Source organism: Vipera ursinii, assembly GCF_947247035.1.
Source record: "Vipera ursinii genome assembly, chromosome: 5".
In the NCBI taxonomy this organism is placed as follows: Eukaryota; Metazoa; Chordata; class Lepidosauria; order Squamata; family Viperidae; genus Vipera; species Vipera ursinii.
Genome location: NC_139518.1, coordinates 29548984 through 29562676, shown reverse-complemented (window position 1 = coordinate 29562676; position 13693 = coordinate 29548984). Strand labels below are relative to the sequence as shown.

At 42.8% G+C, this 13693-nt stretch overlaps 1 protein-coding gene across 2 annotated transcripts in view; it reads left to right on the top strand.

Annotated features, from left to right (window-relative positions):
• Positions 1–13693, top strand: part of PLS1 (plastin 1) — a 62584-nt gene that overhangs the window by 35026 nt on the left and 13865 nt on the right. For both annotated transcript variants that reach the window (XM_083364689.1, XM_083364688.1), the window contains exons 7-11: positions 3364–3529; positions 3638–3780; positions 4500–4595; positions 5750–5945; positions 10521–10599. In XM_083364689.1, the coding sequence (XP_083220815.1) occupies positions 3364–3529; positions 3638–3780; positions 4500–4595; positions 5750–5945; positions 10521–10599 (680 nt within the window). The remainder of the gene's footprint in view (positions 1–3363; positions 3530–3637; positions 3781–4499; positions 4596–5749; positions 5946–10520; positions 10600–13693) is intronic.

The following is a 13693-nucleotide window of genomic DNA, read 5'->3' as shown; positions in this document are numbered from 1 at the left end:
GCTTGAATCTGCTTGTATTTGTTTGAACTTAACCAGAAACGGCTCGTAATGGCTGGAGGAACTGCGGAGGGAGTGAATGCTCCAGCCTGGAATATTTGGAAAGGCTGGGGGAACCGGATGAACTGCAGCTTAAGCGACTGTTGCCGGAGGAGCCATGGCTTGAAACGCCCCAGTTTTGGGGCAGCGTTTGCTTGTTCCCTCCCTCCCTCCCTCCCCTTTCCCTCCTCTCTAAATCCTTCCTTCCTTCCTTCCTTCCTTCCTCCCTCCCTCCCTCCCCTTTCCCTCCTCTCTAAATCCTTCCTTCCTTCCTTCCTTCCTTCCTTCCTCCCTCCCTCCCTCCCTCCCCTTTCCCTCCTCTCTAAATCCTTCCTTCCTTCCTTCCTTCCTTCCTTCCTTCCTTCCTTCCTTCCCCAGCCCTAATCCGGAAAGTGGAAGGAAAGAAGAGTAAAGGCTGGGCGGAGGAGGAGGGGAAGTTTAAAAAGGGGGCGGCGTTCCCTTTAAAAAGCCGCCCGCCACGCCGCGCTCCCTCGCAGCACTCGCGGCGGCTGGCTTTTTGGCTCCCGGTCTCCCCCAGGCTTCCCGGCTGTCATTGGCGAGCGGGCCTCCCGAGCTCCGGCGGCCGTGACATCAGCAGAAGCGGAGCAAGCAAAAGCGAAGGGGGAAGGAAGTTCACCAGCAGCACCTCGAGCCCGCTCCGAGCGCTGGCGGACGCGGAGCCGAAAGAGAAGCAGCATCTCTGCGCGCCCGGGCTGCTGGGGTGAAGTTGCAGCCGCCCACCAACCAGCCGAGGAGACTCTCGCTTCCCCCCACCCCCCACCCCCCACCCTCCCTACATCCTGAGCCTTCCAGATCTTCGCCTGCCTACTCGCGAGCAGGCATGTTTTCCAGCCAATCCGGGCCTGGGAGCAGGGCGCCGGCGGCACGTCCACTTTCCCCGCACTCTCCGTTCAGACGGCGCCCTTTGAGCCTGGAGTGATGCGGACGTCGGAAAAGGGCGCCGGGCGAAAGCAGCGAAGCGGGATCGCCGCGTGCCCCCCACTCCTCCTCCTCCTCCTCTTCTTCTTCTTCCTCCTCCTGGTCGGCTTGACACCCCCATTTCGGCTGCTTCGCAAATTGCTTCCTCCACCCCACCTCACCCCTCCCCGCAAAAGATGCCGGGGTCGACAGCGTTTTTTCTACCCGGAACAAGCAAACACGCAGGCAACCCTGCACTATTCAGCTCAGTGAAGTCACGCTTGAAACGGCTTGAAACGCCCGATCAGCTGATTTTCGGGGCGGAAAGCGTGCGGTGTTGTGTTTTTTTTCCTCCCCCCGAAAGTGAACGGCAGCTTTCCGTACTAGTGTATTGGCATGTCAAGACACCAGCACAAAGACCAAGGTACAAGCAGCTCTCCTTCAGTCATTATTGAAACATTTGATCAGCCCAACTTCTTCTTCTTATTATTATTATTATTAAATCTGTTTTTTAACCAAGCGTGACTTCACTGAGCTGAATAGTGCAGGGTTGCCTGCTGGCAGGGGGCGGAGGAACGGAGACCCGGCGACGTTTGGGGAGGTTTGGGCGCCTCCCCAAACCTCCCCAAACGTCGCCGGGTCTCCGTTCCTCCGCCCCCTGCCAGCCTGCTTCTTTCCGCTGTGGAAAGAAGCAGGCAGGCAGGGCACAGAGGAACGGAGACCCGGCGACGTTTGGGGATATTTGGGGAGGCGCCCAAACCTCCCCAAACATCGCCGGGTCTCCGTTCCTCCGCCCCCTGCCAGCCTGCTTCTTTCCGCTGTGGAAAGAAGCAGGCAGGCAGGGCACAGAGGAACGGAGACCCGGCGACGTTTGGGGATGTTTGGGGAGGCGCCCAAACCTCCCCAAACGTCGCCGGGTCTCCGTTCCTCCGCCCCCTGCCAGCCTGCTTCTTTCCGCTGTGGAAAGAAGCAGGCAGGCAGGGCACAGAGGAACGGAGACCCGGCGACGTTTGGGGATGTTTGGGGAGGCGCCCAAACCTCCCCAAACGTCGCCGGGTCTCCGTTCCTCCGCCCCCTGCCAGCCTGCATCTTTCCGCTGTGGAAAGAAGCAGGCAGGCAGGACACAGAGGAACGGAGACCCGGCGACGTTTGGGGAGGTTTGGGGAGGCGCCCAAACCTCCCCAAACGTCGCCGGGTCTCCGTTCCTCCGCCCCCTGCCAGCCTGCTTCTTTCCGCTGTGGAAAGAAGCAGGCAGGCAGGGCACAGAGGAACGGAGACCCGGCGACGTTTGGGGAGGTTTGGGGAGGCGCCCAAACCTCCCCAAACGTCGCCGGGTCTCCGTTCCTCCGCCCCCTGCCAGCCTGCTTCTTTCCGCTGTGGAAAGAAGCAGGCAGGCAGGGGGCGGAGGAACGGAGACCCGGCTTCGTTTGGGGAGGTTTGGGGAGGTGCGCGCGCACCTCCCCAAACCTCCCCAAACTTCGGCAGGTCTCCGGACGGCGGCTTGGGAGAGGTGAGCACGATCCCGGAAGCTCCAAAGCCTCGGCCGCGCACAAGTCCTCGGTAAGTTTTTTTGTTGACTGGAGTATAAGCCGAAGTGGAATTTTTCAGCCCAAAAAGTGGGCTGAAAAATTCGGCTTATACTCAAGTATATACGGTACATAAATCAAGATAAAATGAAAATTGAGAACGTCAGTGCAATAAAAAATTAGAGAATTTTAAAATGAATTAAAAATACTAAATATAAATTAATTAAAATGCCTGTCAGTCTAGGTCAGACTGACCTAAATATAAATTAATAGCTGTATTACACACTAAAAAGCAGAGACATCACCCTGTCAACAAAAGTGCGTATAGTCAAGGCTATGGTCTTCCCAGTTGCAATGTATGGCAGTGAAAGTTGGACCATAAAAAAGGTTGAGCGCCAAAGATTTGAGGCCTTTGAACTCTGGTGCTGGAGAAGACTCCTGCGAGTCCCTTGGATTCCAAGGCGATCAAACCGGTCAGTCCTAGAGGAGATCAACCCTGACTGCTCTTTAGAAGGCCAGATCCTGAAGCTAAAACTCAAATACTTTGGCCACCTAATGAGAAGGAAGGACTCACTGGAGAAGAGCCTAATGCTGGGAAAGACTGAGGGCAATAGAAGAACGGGATGACAGAGAATGAGGTGGCTGGAGGGAGTCACTGAAGCAGTAGCTGTGAGCTTAAATGGACTCCAGAAGATGGTAGAGGACAGGAAGGCCTGGAGGAACGTTGTCCATAGGGTCGTGATGGGTCGGACACAACTTCGCAACTAACAACAACAACAATAGCTGTATTAAAAAGGGCCTATGCTCTATCAGCTCCTTCAAAGGAAAATACTGTTCATTTTACATTGTTTTTTCCTAACTTTTTTTTTTGCTTTGTTTTTAGGAAAATCTAGATCTAGCACTAAATTCTGCATCAGCTATTGGCTGTACAGTAGTTAACATTGGATCACAAGATCTAATAGATGGAAAGCCACATTTGGTGTTAGGATTATTATGGCAAATTATTAAAGTTGGTCTTTTTTCTGATATAGAGATTTCCAGAAACGAAGGTGAGAATTTTAAACACTCATCAGGAATAATAAATTCTGTAGCTTAAGCATATTCTTTTGTTTTTATTTTGAAGTTCCAGAATAATATTTATTGAAAACCTTTTCCAGCTCTTATTGGTTTACTAAATGATGGGGAAGAATTGGAACAATTAATGAAATTGTCTCCAGAAGAACTTCTGCTACGCTGGGTTAACTACCATCTGAATAATGCTGGGTGGAAGAAAATAAGCAACTTTGGTCAAGACATTAAGGTATATCTTACTTAAACTTGTAGTAAACAAAGCAATTATTACAATCTGAATTTTAAAAATAGAACTAATCAAAGTTTTCATATATTATTCTACTGTTGCATTTTAATAAAAAGTACACTAATTGAAATGTTTTGAACCTAACATACTATTGCCAAACATCGGCAACTTATGAAAGACCAATTCTTAAATAAATAAAAGTGTGTTAATAAGTGGCTTAGGAAGTGATTCTGTCTTCTCCAGGATACCAAAAGCTCTGGTATCCATCCAGAAAAGTGGGATAGTTGCAACTGGAATCGTTTAGAACTTTGAATCCAGAGGAAAGCAAGTGAGCCTAGATACCTGTATATAGAGATTCAATTCATGTATAAGCTGAACTTTAAGATGACGAGTCCTTCTGGTTCTGCAACGTCTCTGTTCTGAGCCAGTAACACTTGATGATGCTCTCCATCAAGATCAACTCCTGTATTTTTTGAGCAGTTTATCCAGACACCTTTTTATTGCTATAAATCTGCAGATACATCCCGAGTATAATCCTATACTTTGTCTTTTTCAAAAGGGTATCCTCCAAGAGAGAGATGAAAATCCAGTAACAAGATATATTCTATGCAGAACCTATATAGAATATGACAGCAGCACATTAGTATAATGATTCCAGTAATTCAGCATCAGATCAGTGTACATGAATAATTTTTGTTTAAAATTTACATTGCTCATTTCAGGACTCAAAAGCTTACTATCATCTTTTGAATCAAATTGCACCCAAACAAGGCAACAGTGGAGAAACAGCCATTGTGATTGATCTTTCAGGCTTTAATGTAAGTGTTCCATTAAACCTTTCAGATTACAAACACTAGCTAGGTTGGAGAACCAAGTTATAGCATTTCTACTAAATGTATCTAACAGATTTCTTGAATAGATAATTAAACAGTATGATTGAATGGATAATTAACAATACTTTTAAGTCAATCCTTTTTTAAAAAAGAATAATTGTTTTGTATGATCTGACGAACTGTTAAAAAAATGATAATCCAGCCAGCTAATGTGATAGTTTAATAATGACTCTTAATGTTGGGAGATACTTTGAAAATTGATAGAATATGCTTCAAATATACAGTTGAAGATTTATTTCAATTTATTTTTGTCTCAAGTTTATATGGTAGAGCCAGTTATGACTTTTTTACCATTACATAGTCTTAGATAATCCTGCCTATTCAGATCTGATCTAATTTGGCTTCAAACTCTGAGACTGAAAAATTTCCCAAACAGACATGTAAATCTGAAAAAGACATGGCTGCTTATTCAAACACTATGCTTTGAATGTGTTTACATACATTTAGAGGCACCTGTTTTGAAACATTTGTAATACCTTAACAGTCCCTCAAGAAGTAGAAAATGAGAAAATAAATGCCGGGGTGTCGGTGTCAAACCTCTGGCCAGAGGACTGGAGGTGTCACAAGGAAACTGTGTCCATCCCATTGCCGGCAATGGGCAAAAAGCTCTGATACATCACGTGACAACATATGACATCACGAGTTTGACATGTCTGAAATAAAGGAAAACAATACCTGTTAGTATTTCCAGAAGAACTCTTCTAGGAATATAACAGCAAAGCGTGTTACCCTTTTAACCATTGTATAGGCTGCTTTTCTTTTTTCATAATATATTTTTGACTACCGTGTTTGCCTAGTCAGTCTGTTCTTAGAGATTATATAAGAAACCTCTGAGAATGTTATTTTGTGTTTAATGAAAACAATTGTTTCCTTTAGATCTTCTGAGGGAAGAGTATGGTGAACTACTCTAACTGATCCAAAACAGATTCTAAATACTTTTCAATGCAATCGGGAATCCTGCAAAACCAGGATTTTCTTTCCAAACAATTTCTGGTTTGCTTCTGTAACTAGAATTTTATGTCTAATGCAAACTTGGGTGCATATATTTTATTTTAAATTTGCAATTTATTTTCACCCAGGAACCAAATGATTTGAGGAGGGCTGAATATATGCTTCAACAAGCAGATAAATTGGGTTGCAAACAGTTTGTGACTCCTACAGACGTGGTTGCCGGCAACCCTAAACTTAATATAGCCTTTGTTGCAAACCTCTTTAATACTTACCCTGCCCTGAAGAAGCCTAAAAACAATACTTATGATTTCAATTTATTGGAAGGTAAGTAACTTCAACACATATTAATTGGGATATTAAAGAAATATTTGTCTTTGGTTGTTTAATATTTCTTAATTTAAATAATCTAATGGGGGTATTGTTTCTTGTTTGTTTAATAGTGTACTTGCCTGCTGCCTCTCCCTTGATGGCTTAGGACAGCTTAGAGGAATACAATTAAAACAGCAACAGTTTAGTTAAAACAAATGCTAAACCAGATTAAAAGATTTGACTATGATTTGAGCTTCTTTCTAAATCCTAAGGAGAGTGAAGTGTTGCCAAATTCTAGCCAGCTGAGTTTCTGGACTGTCTTCAAAACCATTCCATAAAGACAATTGCAGTCTTTGTTTTTTAGTGTACAAGCTTTTCTTCTTCACTTATGGACATGATTTATCAACCAAAGTTGATAAAAGGATCTTTTGATTTTATTAATGGTCCAGGATTTAATGCTGGATTCAAAAGGGACTCCCAGATTGTAAATCTGATCCTTAACAGAAAATGTACACTTTTCCAGAGCAGGCATTTTCCCCAAATCCTGAAGTCCACCTTCTGTATCAGTAACAACTCCATCTTGTCTGTGGAAAGTTTCGCTAACATCAGGTCCCTTGTTCTCTAACATAAATGATTATATTATTTTACTTGAAAGTTTAGTTCACAATATTTTCTCCAACCATGCTCCCACCCATATAATTTTACATGAATTTGGAGTCACACACAAACACCTATAAATCTAATTGCAAAAGTTAAGAATGGAAAAGATTTCCCCAATACAGTACAGGTAGTCCTCAACTTACAATCATTCTTTTAGTGACCATTTGAAGTTACAATGGCACTAAAAAGTGATTTATGATTGTTTTTCACACTTATGACAGGGCTTTTCAACCAGTGGTACGGGTACCACCTGTGGTACATTGGCACATGGCAGGTGGTACGCGACCATCCTAGAAAAGTGGTAGCAGGGGAGGGGAATGAGCTGAACCGGTGGCAGCACCACACAAGCCTGAGTGAGAGATGGCTGGAGCTTCAGGGCTGAGGGCTCAGCAGAAGCGCCAGGATCAGCGCTTCTTTGGGGCCGTCAGGGCTCAGTGGAAGCACCAGGATCAGTGCCAAGCTCCAGCTGGAGTCAGCACATCCTGGCGCTTCTGCTGAGCCCAGAAGCAGCGCGGGTTCACTGGACTGTTGCAGCATCTCCAGGGTCTTGTGATTTACATTCAGATGCTGGCAACTGATTCATATTTATGACGGTCACAGTGTCCCAGGGTCATGTGAAGTGACCAAAACCTGCTGCAACCACCCAGCAGACGAGGGGAATAAAACCCAAACATCCCCCACCCCACCCCCGCTGCCAATCCTCAACAGAAATGCTCACAACAATGAAAACCTCAACAGGAGGAAGAATGCCACCGGGCAGGCAGGCAGGTCTCTTGCTCGGCTGTGGCTTGGGGGGCACTTTTTTCAGTGCCATTGTAACTTCAAACAGTCACTAAGTAAACTGTTGTAAGTCGAGGACTACTTGTACTTCATCACTTTTTTCCTTTTTTTTTGGTCATCAAGTTTTTGACACCTTGCTAGGCGACTGGTGGTACTTGGATATTGCCATATACTAAAAGTGGTACAATGGGTGAAAAGGTTGAAAAGCCCTGACTTATGACAATTGCAGCATCCCCATGATTATGTGATAAAAATTTGGACACTTGGCCACTGACACATATTTATGATAGTTGCAGTATTCGGGGCTCATGTGACCTCACAAAGTCAATGGGGAGGTGAGATTTACTAACTTAGCTGCAGTGATTCACTTAACAACTGGCTAAAAGGATGTAAAATGGGGCAAAGCTCACTTAATAATTTTCTTGCTTAGCTCAATCACCATAAGGGAAGGACTACCTGTACAATTGAAGTTCCTGTTTTTTTGAATGTAAGAAATACCTATTTCTGGAGATAGGGTGTGTGGATGGGGAGGAGTTCCAATCACATCAAGATCTCGGATCTTAAAGTGTTTTTTAGGAGTTAAGCACACTCAGATACTGAAATTAAGCTAGTGCTCATAATCTTGTGTTTCATAACTTTCTAATCTTTCTTCAAAAAATGCAGATTTGACTCCTCCTACTGTAGGTACTGTATTTAGTTGGGGACTTTTGGCTTGTCAAAGTATATTTTGAAATCTGTTTTCCCTTTCATTCTACTGATGTTATGACTGCCCTCTTTGTAACTGTCCTGCTTTTATGACCTGTTGTTTTTCTTTTAATATGCCATTACAGCTGTGGAAAAATATTAGTAATAGACATTTATTTTAAAATCATATAAAATGCCAGCTTAACCTTACTTGAATACATAATTGAGTTCTTGGGAGTCATGATATGAAACCTCAGAAATGTGAATGAAAAGATCAAGTTGTCAAGAGTGAAACTTCTGTTCCCTAAATTCAACTATTTGTTCAAGGCATATATCAGCTAAAAGGCTTCCAATAATTTTCAGGAAAAAAACGACAGTTTCCTGCCTTAGGCTTATAAAAGAAAATTATAGAGAAAAAACAAAGCAAACATAAAAAATAAACATAAGTTTTTAAAGATTTATAGTAATTATCACAGTTGTAATAAAGTTAGAAGTTGCTAGTAGTGTTATCACTATGAACTGGAATGGAAACATTTCAAAAACAGACAGAAAAATATGGCATTCTATATCCCTCTTAGCATATAGCCTATTAAAATGGTTGCTGGATAGTTCTTGAAAACACAAGACTGCCTCATTTTGAACTCCACCCAGCTGCCTATCTCCCCCCATCTCTATTAATTTTGGCCACCAACACTCTGCCAACTCTGCCACCCTGCATTCTACTGGCCTCCTCAGCAGCAGGAGGAAAAATTAGCCAATAACAACTGGGAGTGGCAGGGCCAGAAGAGCACAGGTTGCCAGGACTGATGGAGCAAGGTTGTGAGGGGATGCGTGAGAGGCATCAGTATAGGTCAGTATGGCTATGGCAAGAAGCATGGTACAGGTCTGGGAGGATGCAGGAGAGGTGTTGTTCAGATCTGCAAGGGCGCCCAAGAGGTGTCATACAGGTTGAGAGGGTACCAGCCAGTACAAGTGCAGTGGGGCTGCGGTAGGATGTGCGGGTGGGTGACATATACCCAGTGACTTGACTTTCTGGGGAAACCAGCAGGAAAGATTGCAGATGGTGATGACATGATTTCAGGAAACTTGGCAAGCAGTTGTAATGGTGAACTGGTTGCCAATTACACAGGTTGACATCATGTGACAATGGGGTTGCTGGGATGGCTGGAAATCCAAGGACTGGTTGTAACTACCATTGGTTCAAGTGCTGTCTTAACTTGGAAATATATCTGGCCATACAGGCATAGTAACTCCATTTTATTTTTATTACAAAAATATTCAAATATTAAAAATAATAAAGTAAGAGTAAAAGATAGACAAAATGAATTGTGTTTTGATTGGCAATACTGAGAGTTGCATGGCTATAAAACCCAATGGAGAAATATATCTTACTCACAATACAATCATGATTAAAGATGGATAGATTTATTTTTCTTGCAAAATGAATTTGAAGTTAGTCCTATTTTGATAACTAAAATTAGAGTAAGTGAAAAATAATCAGCATGCTTGATCATATCTGTTTCTGATCTCTATGTATGCCTGTTGCTGCCCAACATTGTGATTACAGAAGAAAAGTGCCACAAGGCATGTTATTACCATGTTCCAGTTTGTGTTGGTTATCTATTATTCATACCTATCCCACAGAAAGCAAACGTGTATATACTTGAGAAGGTACCTATTAAACAGTGAACAAGAATGAAAGTTATAGTGATGGTAGGTGGTAATGAAGAAGGTTAAGAATTTGATTTTAGAGTGGCATATTAAATGTAACCTTTTTTTACTTTCACAGTTGTTTCAGTCAGAATTGTTTTTTTTTCAGCTTGCATGTTATTTTCTGCATTGTTTAGCATGAAGTTTTAATTTTTATTGTGAATTTGCCAAATGTACCCTTTAGCATCCCTTCTTTCTATAACCTATTTTCTTGGAAGCATGTTAATTCACTCTGAAGTATTCAAAATATATTTCAGTTACAGATTGAAATACCTTTTGAATCAAACCTTAATAATTAATCCCAAAAGGGATTATAGTCCCAATTTATATAATAAGGTTAGTGAATAAGTAATTGGATAACCTGTGTGTGTGTGTGTGTGTGTGTGTGTGTGAAATAATTTTAACTGAAGGCTGCAAAATAAAATTTAGATTTTTCCTGAACTGTGCCATTGACCAATCCTGTTGGCCAGTATTATAGGCAGCTGAAATGGGCTTTGACTCAAAAGATCTAGTCATATAGACCCCAAACATGCAATTTGATGGTCGTTTTTTTGCTACTGCTGTGCACAGAAAGTAACCTTTTTATAGTTTGATTTAATTCAATTTGTTTATTCTTCACCCATTTATATATCTTTCCACTTTATGACAGCATTTCTCTCTCCTGCTTTGTGATACCATATCTTCTATTTGGGATTCAATAGTTTAAAAACAGACCAAAAGTCAAAATATAATTAAATTATCATCTTTGTACTGTAGGAGAAAGTAAGGAAGAAAGAACATTTAGAAACTGGATGAATTCATTGGGTGTAACTCCTTATATTAATCACTTATACAGGTAAAAAAATAAATCATTATATAGTTTTTACCCTGAACAAACCCTGCTCACATAAAGTATGCTAAAATATTGTTCCTTTGTTTCAAGGTTTGATATAAAATTATACATGGTAATGCAGTAGTACCAACTTCAATCACCATTTTTCCTAGTATGCCTGTGCTGATTCATTTAAGCTTATTTGAATTAATGCTTATTTTCTATCTGCATCCAAGGGCAAGGTTGTTTTATCTGGCTCAAAACTGTTGCCAGTTTGGGCAGTGTTATTTTTCGGTATACTGACGATTTGAATATGACCCCAAAGATATTGGAGAATAGAACTGGTGGCTAGAATGCAAAGATGATTTTTTTTACAGACAACTATCAATTCTAGGAGCAATTTGAGAACCTACATTGCATGTTCTTTCTCATCTACCTCTTGAATAAGTAGTTTTAATACAGTACTATTTTAGAATGAACTAAATATGGTAATAGTTTATTATTATATTGTATTCCATTGGATTCCCCCTAAATGTAATAATGATAACCCAATATGGAACAGTTCAAATCTGTTGGCCCTGAGGAAGTAGAAAGGATCCATATGACCACTTGCTCATGAGACTTATACTTGAGATGGGTTTTTTTCTTCACCTCTTAAGGAAGTGTTGATTTGCCCCCTCCTAAAGAAGCCATGTTACTCGTCCCAGCTTCTGCAAACCTAGCAGTTCGAAAGCACGTAAAAATGCAAGTAGAAAAATAGGGACCACTCCGGTGGGAAGGTAACAGCGTTCTGTGCGCCTTTGGCGTCCAGTCATGCCGGCCACATGACCACGGAGACGTCCTCAGACAAGCGCTGGCTCTTCGGCTTTGAAACGGAGATGAGCACTGGCCCCTAGAGTCGGAAACGACTAGCACGCATGTGCGGGGGAACCTTTACCTTTACCTTAAAGAAGCCATCACTGGATCCCACTATAAAGGACAACCTCCAGCCAGTGTCAGACCTCCCTGTTTTAGGGAAACTCATGGAGGTTGTGATCACACAGCGGGTTCAGTCAGGATCCAGCCATGTTTCTGGATACAGAAACAGCACTGATTTGGATGATCTCTGATGGGATCAGTTGGATGTAGGGCATCCATCCTAGCTCTTCTTGCCTTCTCAACGATTTTCAATACCATTAATCATAGTATATTTCTGGATCAGCTTCAATTATTGGGAGTGGCACAATATTGGGCTTGTTCTCTTCCTTTCTATGGGGCCAGCAATAGTTGGTATTGACAGACAGTGAAAGGCTCTGCCCATGACCCTTGCAAAATTCAGAACTTTCCCCCTTCCTATTTAACCTCTACATGAAACTGCTCTGTGAGATCATTTGTTGCCATGGGATTATTATATATTTCTGACCCTGGCAAATTAAGCAGTGCTGTTGGTGTCTTGTCTTGGTGCCTGGAGGCTGTGAAACTGAATGGGGAACAATAAAACTAAATTGTTTTGGGTCTTCACCATCTTTGGTGTTAGACGGGGTGGCACTGGTCCAGACAGACCCAGTGTGCAATCTGGGGTTCTTTCTACTTTCAAGACTTCTGCTTGAGTAGTTACAGGCTAGGAGGTCTTTGCACAAATTTCATGCAGTGGTATGATACAAGTTACCTTTTCAGACAAAGGAAACTATCTGAAATGGTATACGGTTTCCTGCTTGAGCAGGGGATTGGACTAGAAGACTTTCAAGGTCTGTTTCAATTCTGTTATTGTGTTATGTGTGCCCTTAGGACATGGGTATCAAACTCACTGTGTCATGTGACATGTCACAACGTACCGTGACTTTTTTTGCATTGCCAGAGGTGCAGCCTCTGTATGATGCAACCAGGCCACAGGCTGGCAGCTTGACATCCCTGCCTTAGGTGAACACACACACCTCTTGTCCGTGATCTGCACTGATTATTAGGTCACTTCCAGATGCAATTCAAGATGCCGTTTTTGACCTTTAAAGCCCTATGTGGCATTAGGACAGGTTGAGGTATTGCTTCTCCCCAATTACATCTTGTGCTATCTCACTTACTCATATGCACACATAACAGTGGTATAGAGCACGGGTGTCAAACTCACTGCATCATGTGATGTGTCATGACCCATTGTGATTTTTTTTCACATTGCTGGAGCTGGGGTTGGCACAGTCTCCACATGATGCAACCGGCCCGTGGGCTGGCAGTTTGACTCCCATGGTTTAGAGCAGACATGTCAAAGTCACAATGTCATATGACATCACACAACATTTCAGAGCTTTTTCTCCATTGCTGGCAATGGGGTGGGCACAGTTTTGAGATGATGTGTCTGGCAGTTTGACACCCCTGGTTTAGAGAGTTTAGTAATATTCCCTAGCAATTCCCTTCACCAAAAGCCCAGAACTGTTCCAATGAAATCCAGGCAAAAGCAGACTGATGTTAATCCACAGAGCAATGGCCAATCAGTCCATAAGGCACTTGAATGTTTCCCAAACAAGATAAAAACACCAGGCAAAATTAAATCCACATTTCAAGAGGGTTCACAAGGCAAGAAAGGTTTAGCACTCACAAGCACAATCAAAGTCAAGGCATGGTGTCAATCCAAAGCAAGGCAAGAATCACAGTGACCAGGAAACACACAGCTAAGAAATGAACATATTATTCCCAACATCACCTCCATCTGTCCGCTGTGTTAAATAGCCAGCTTCTAGTGCAGCCTGTCAAGAAGGGTGAGGCTGACCTTGGCTGCCTGCCTTTTTTCTGTCCTGTGTGTTCTCAGATCAGGTGCAGAAGGCAGTTCTTCCTCATCAAATTGGCTGCAGCTGCATGCTTTCCCCACCTGAAGCCTCAGGGTTGTCCTGCTGCAGCTGTGCTTCAACCAAATCTCTTTCAGACAGCTGCTTGGAGCCATTGACTAATTCCAATTATGTGAAAAGATACTTTGATACTTTGTATCATTTTGTATTCAAAAATCTCACAATATAGATTTGTATTTTAGTCTTGAGTTTCCCAGACTTATGGTTCTGCGGGATTTCAACTTCCACTTCCTTGTTGGGAGTGGCCCGAGAGTTCATGGCTTCCATGATGGCCATGGACCTGACCCAGGTTATTCAGTGTC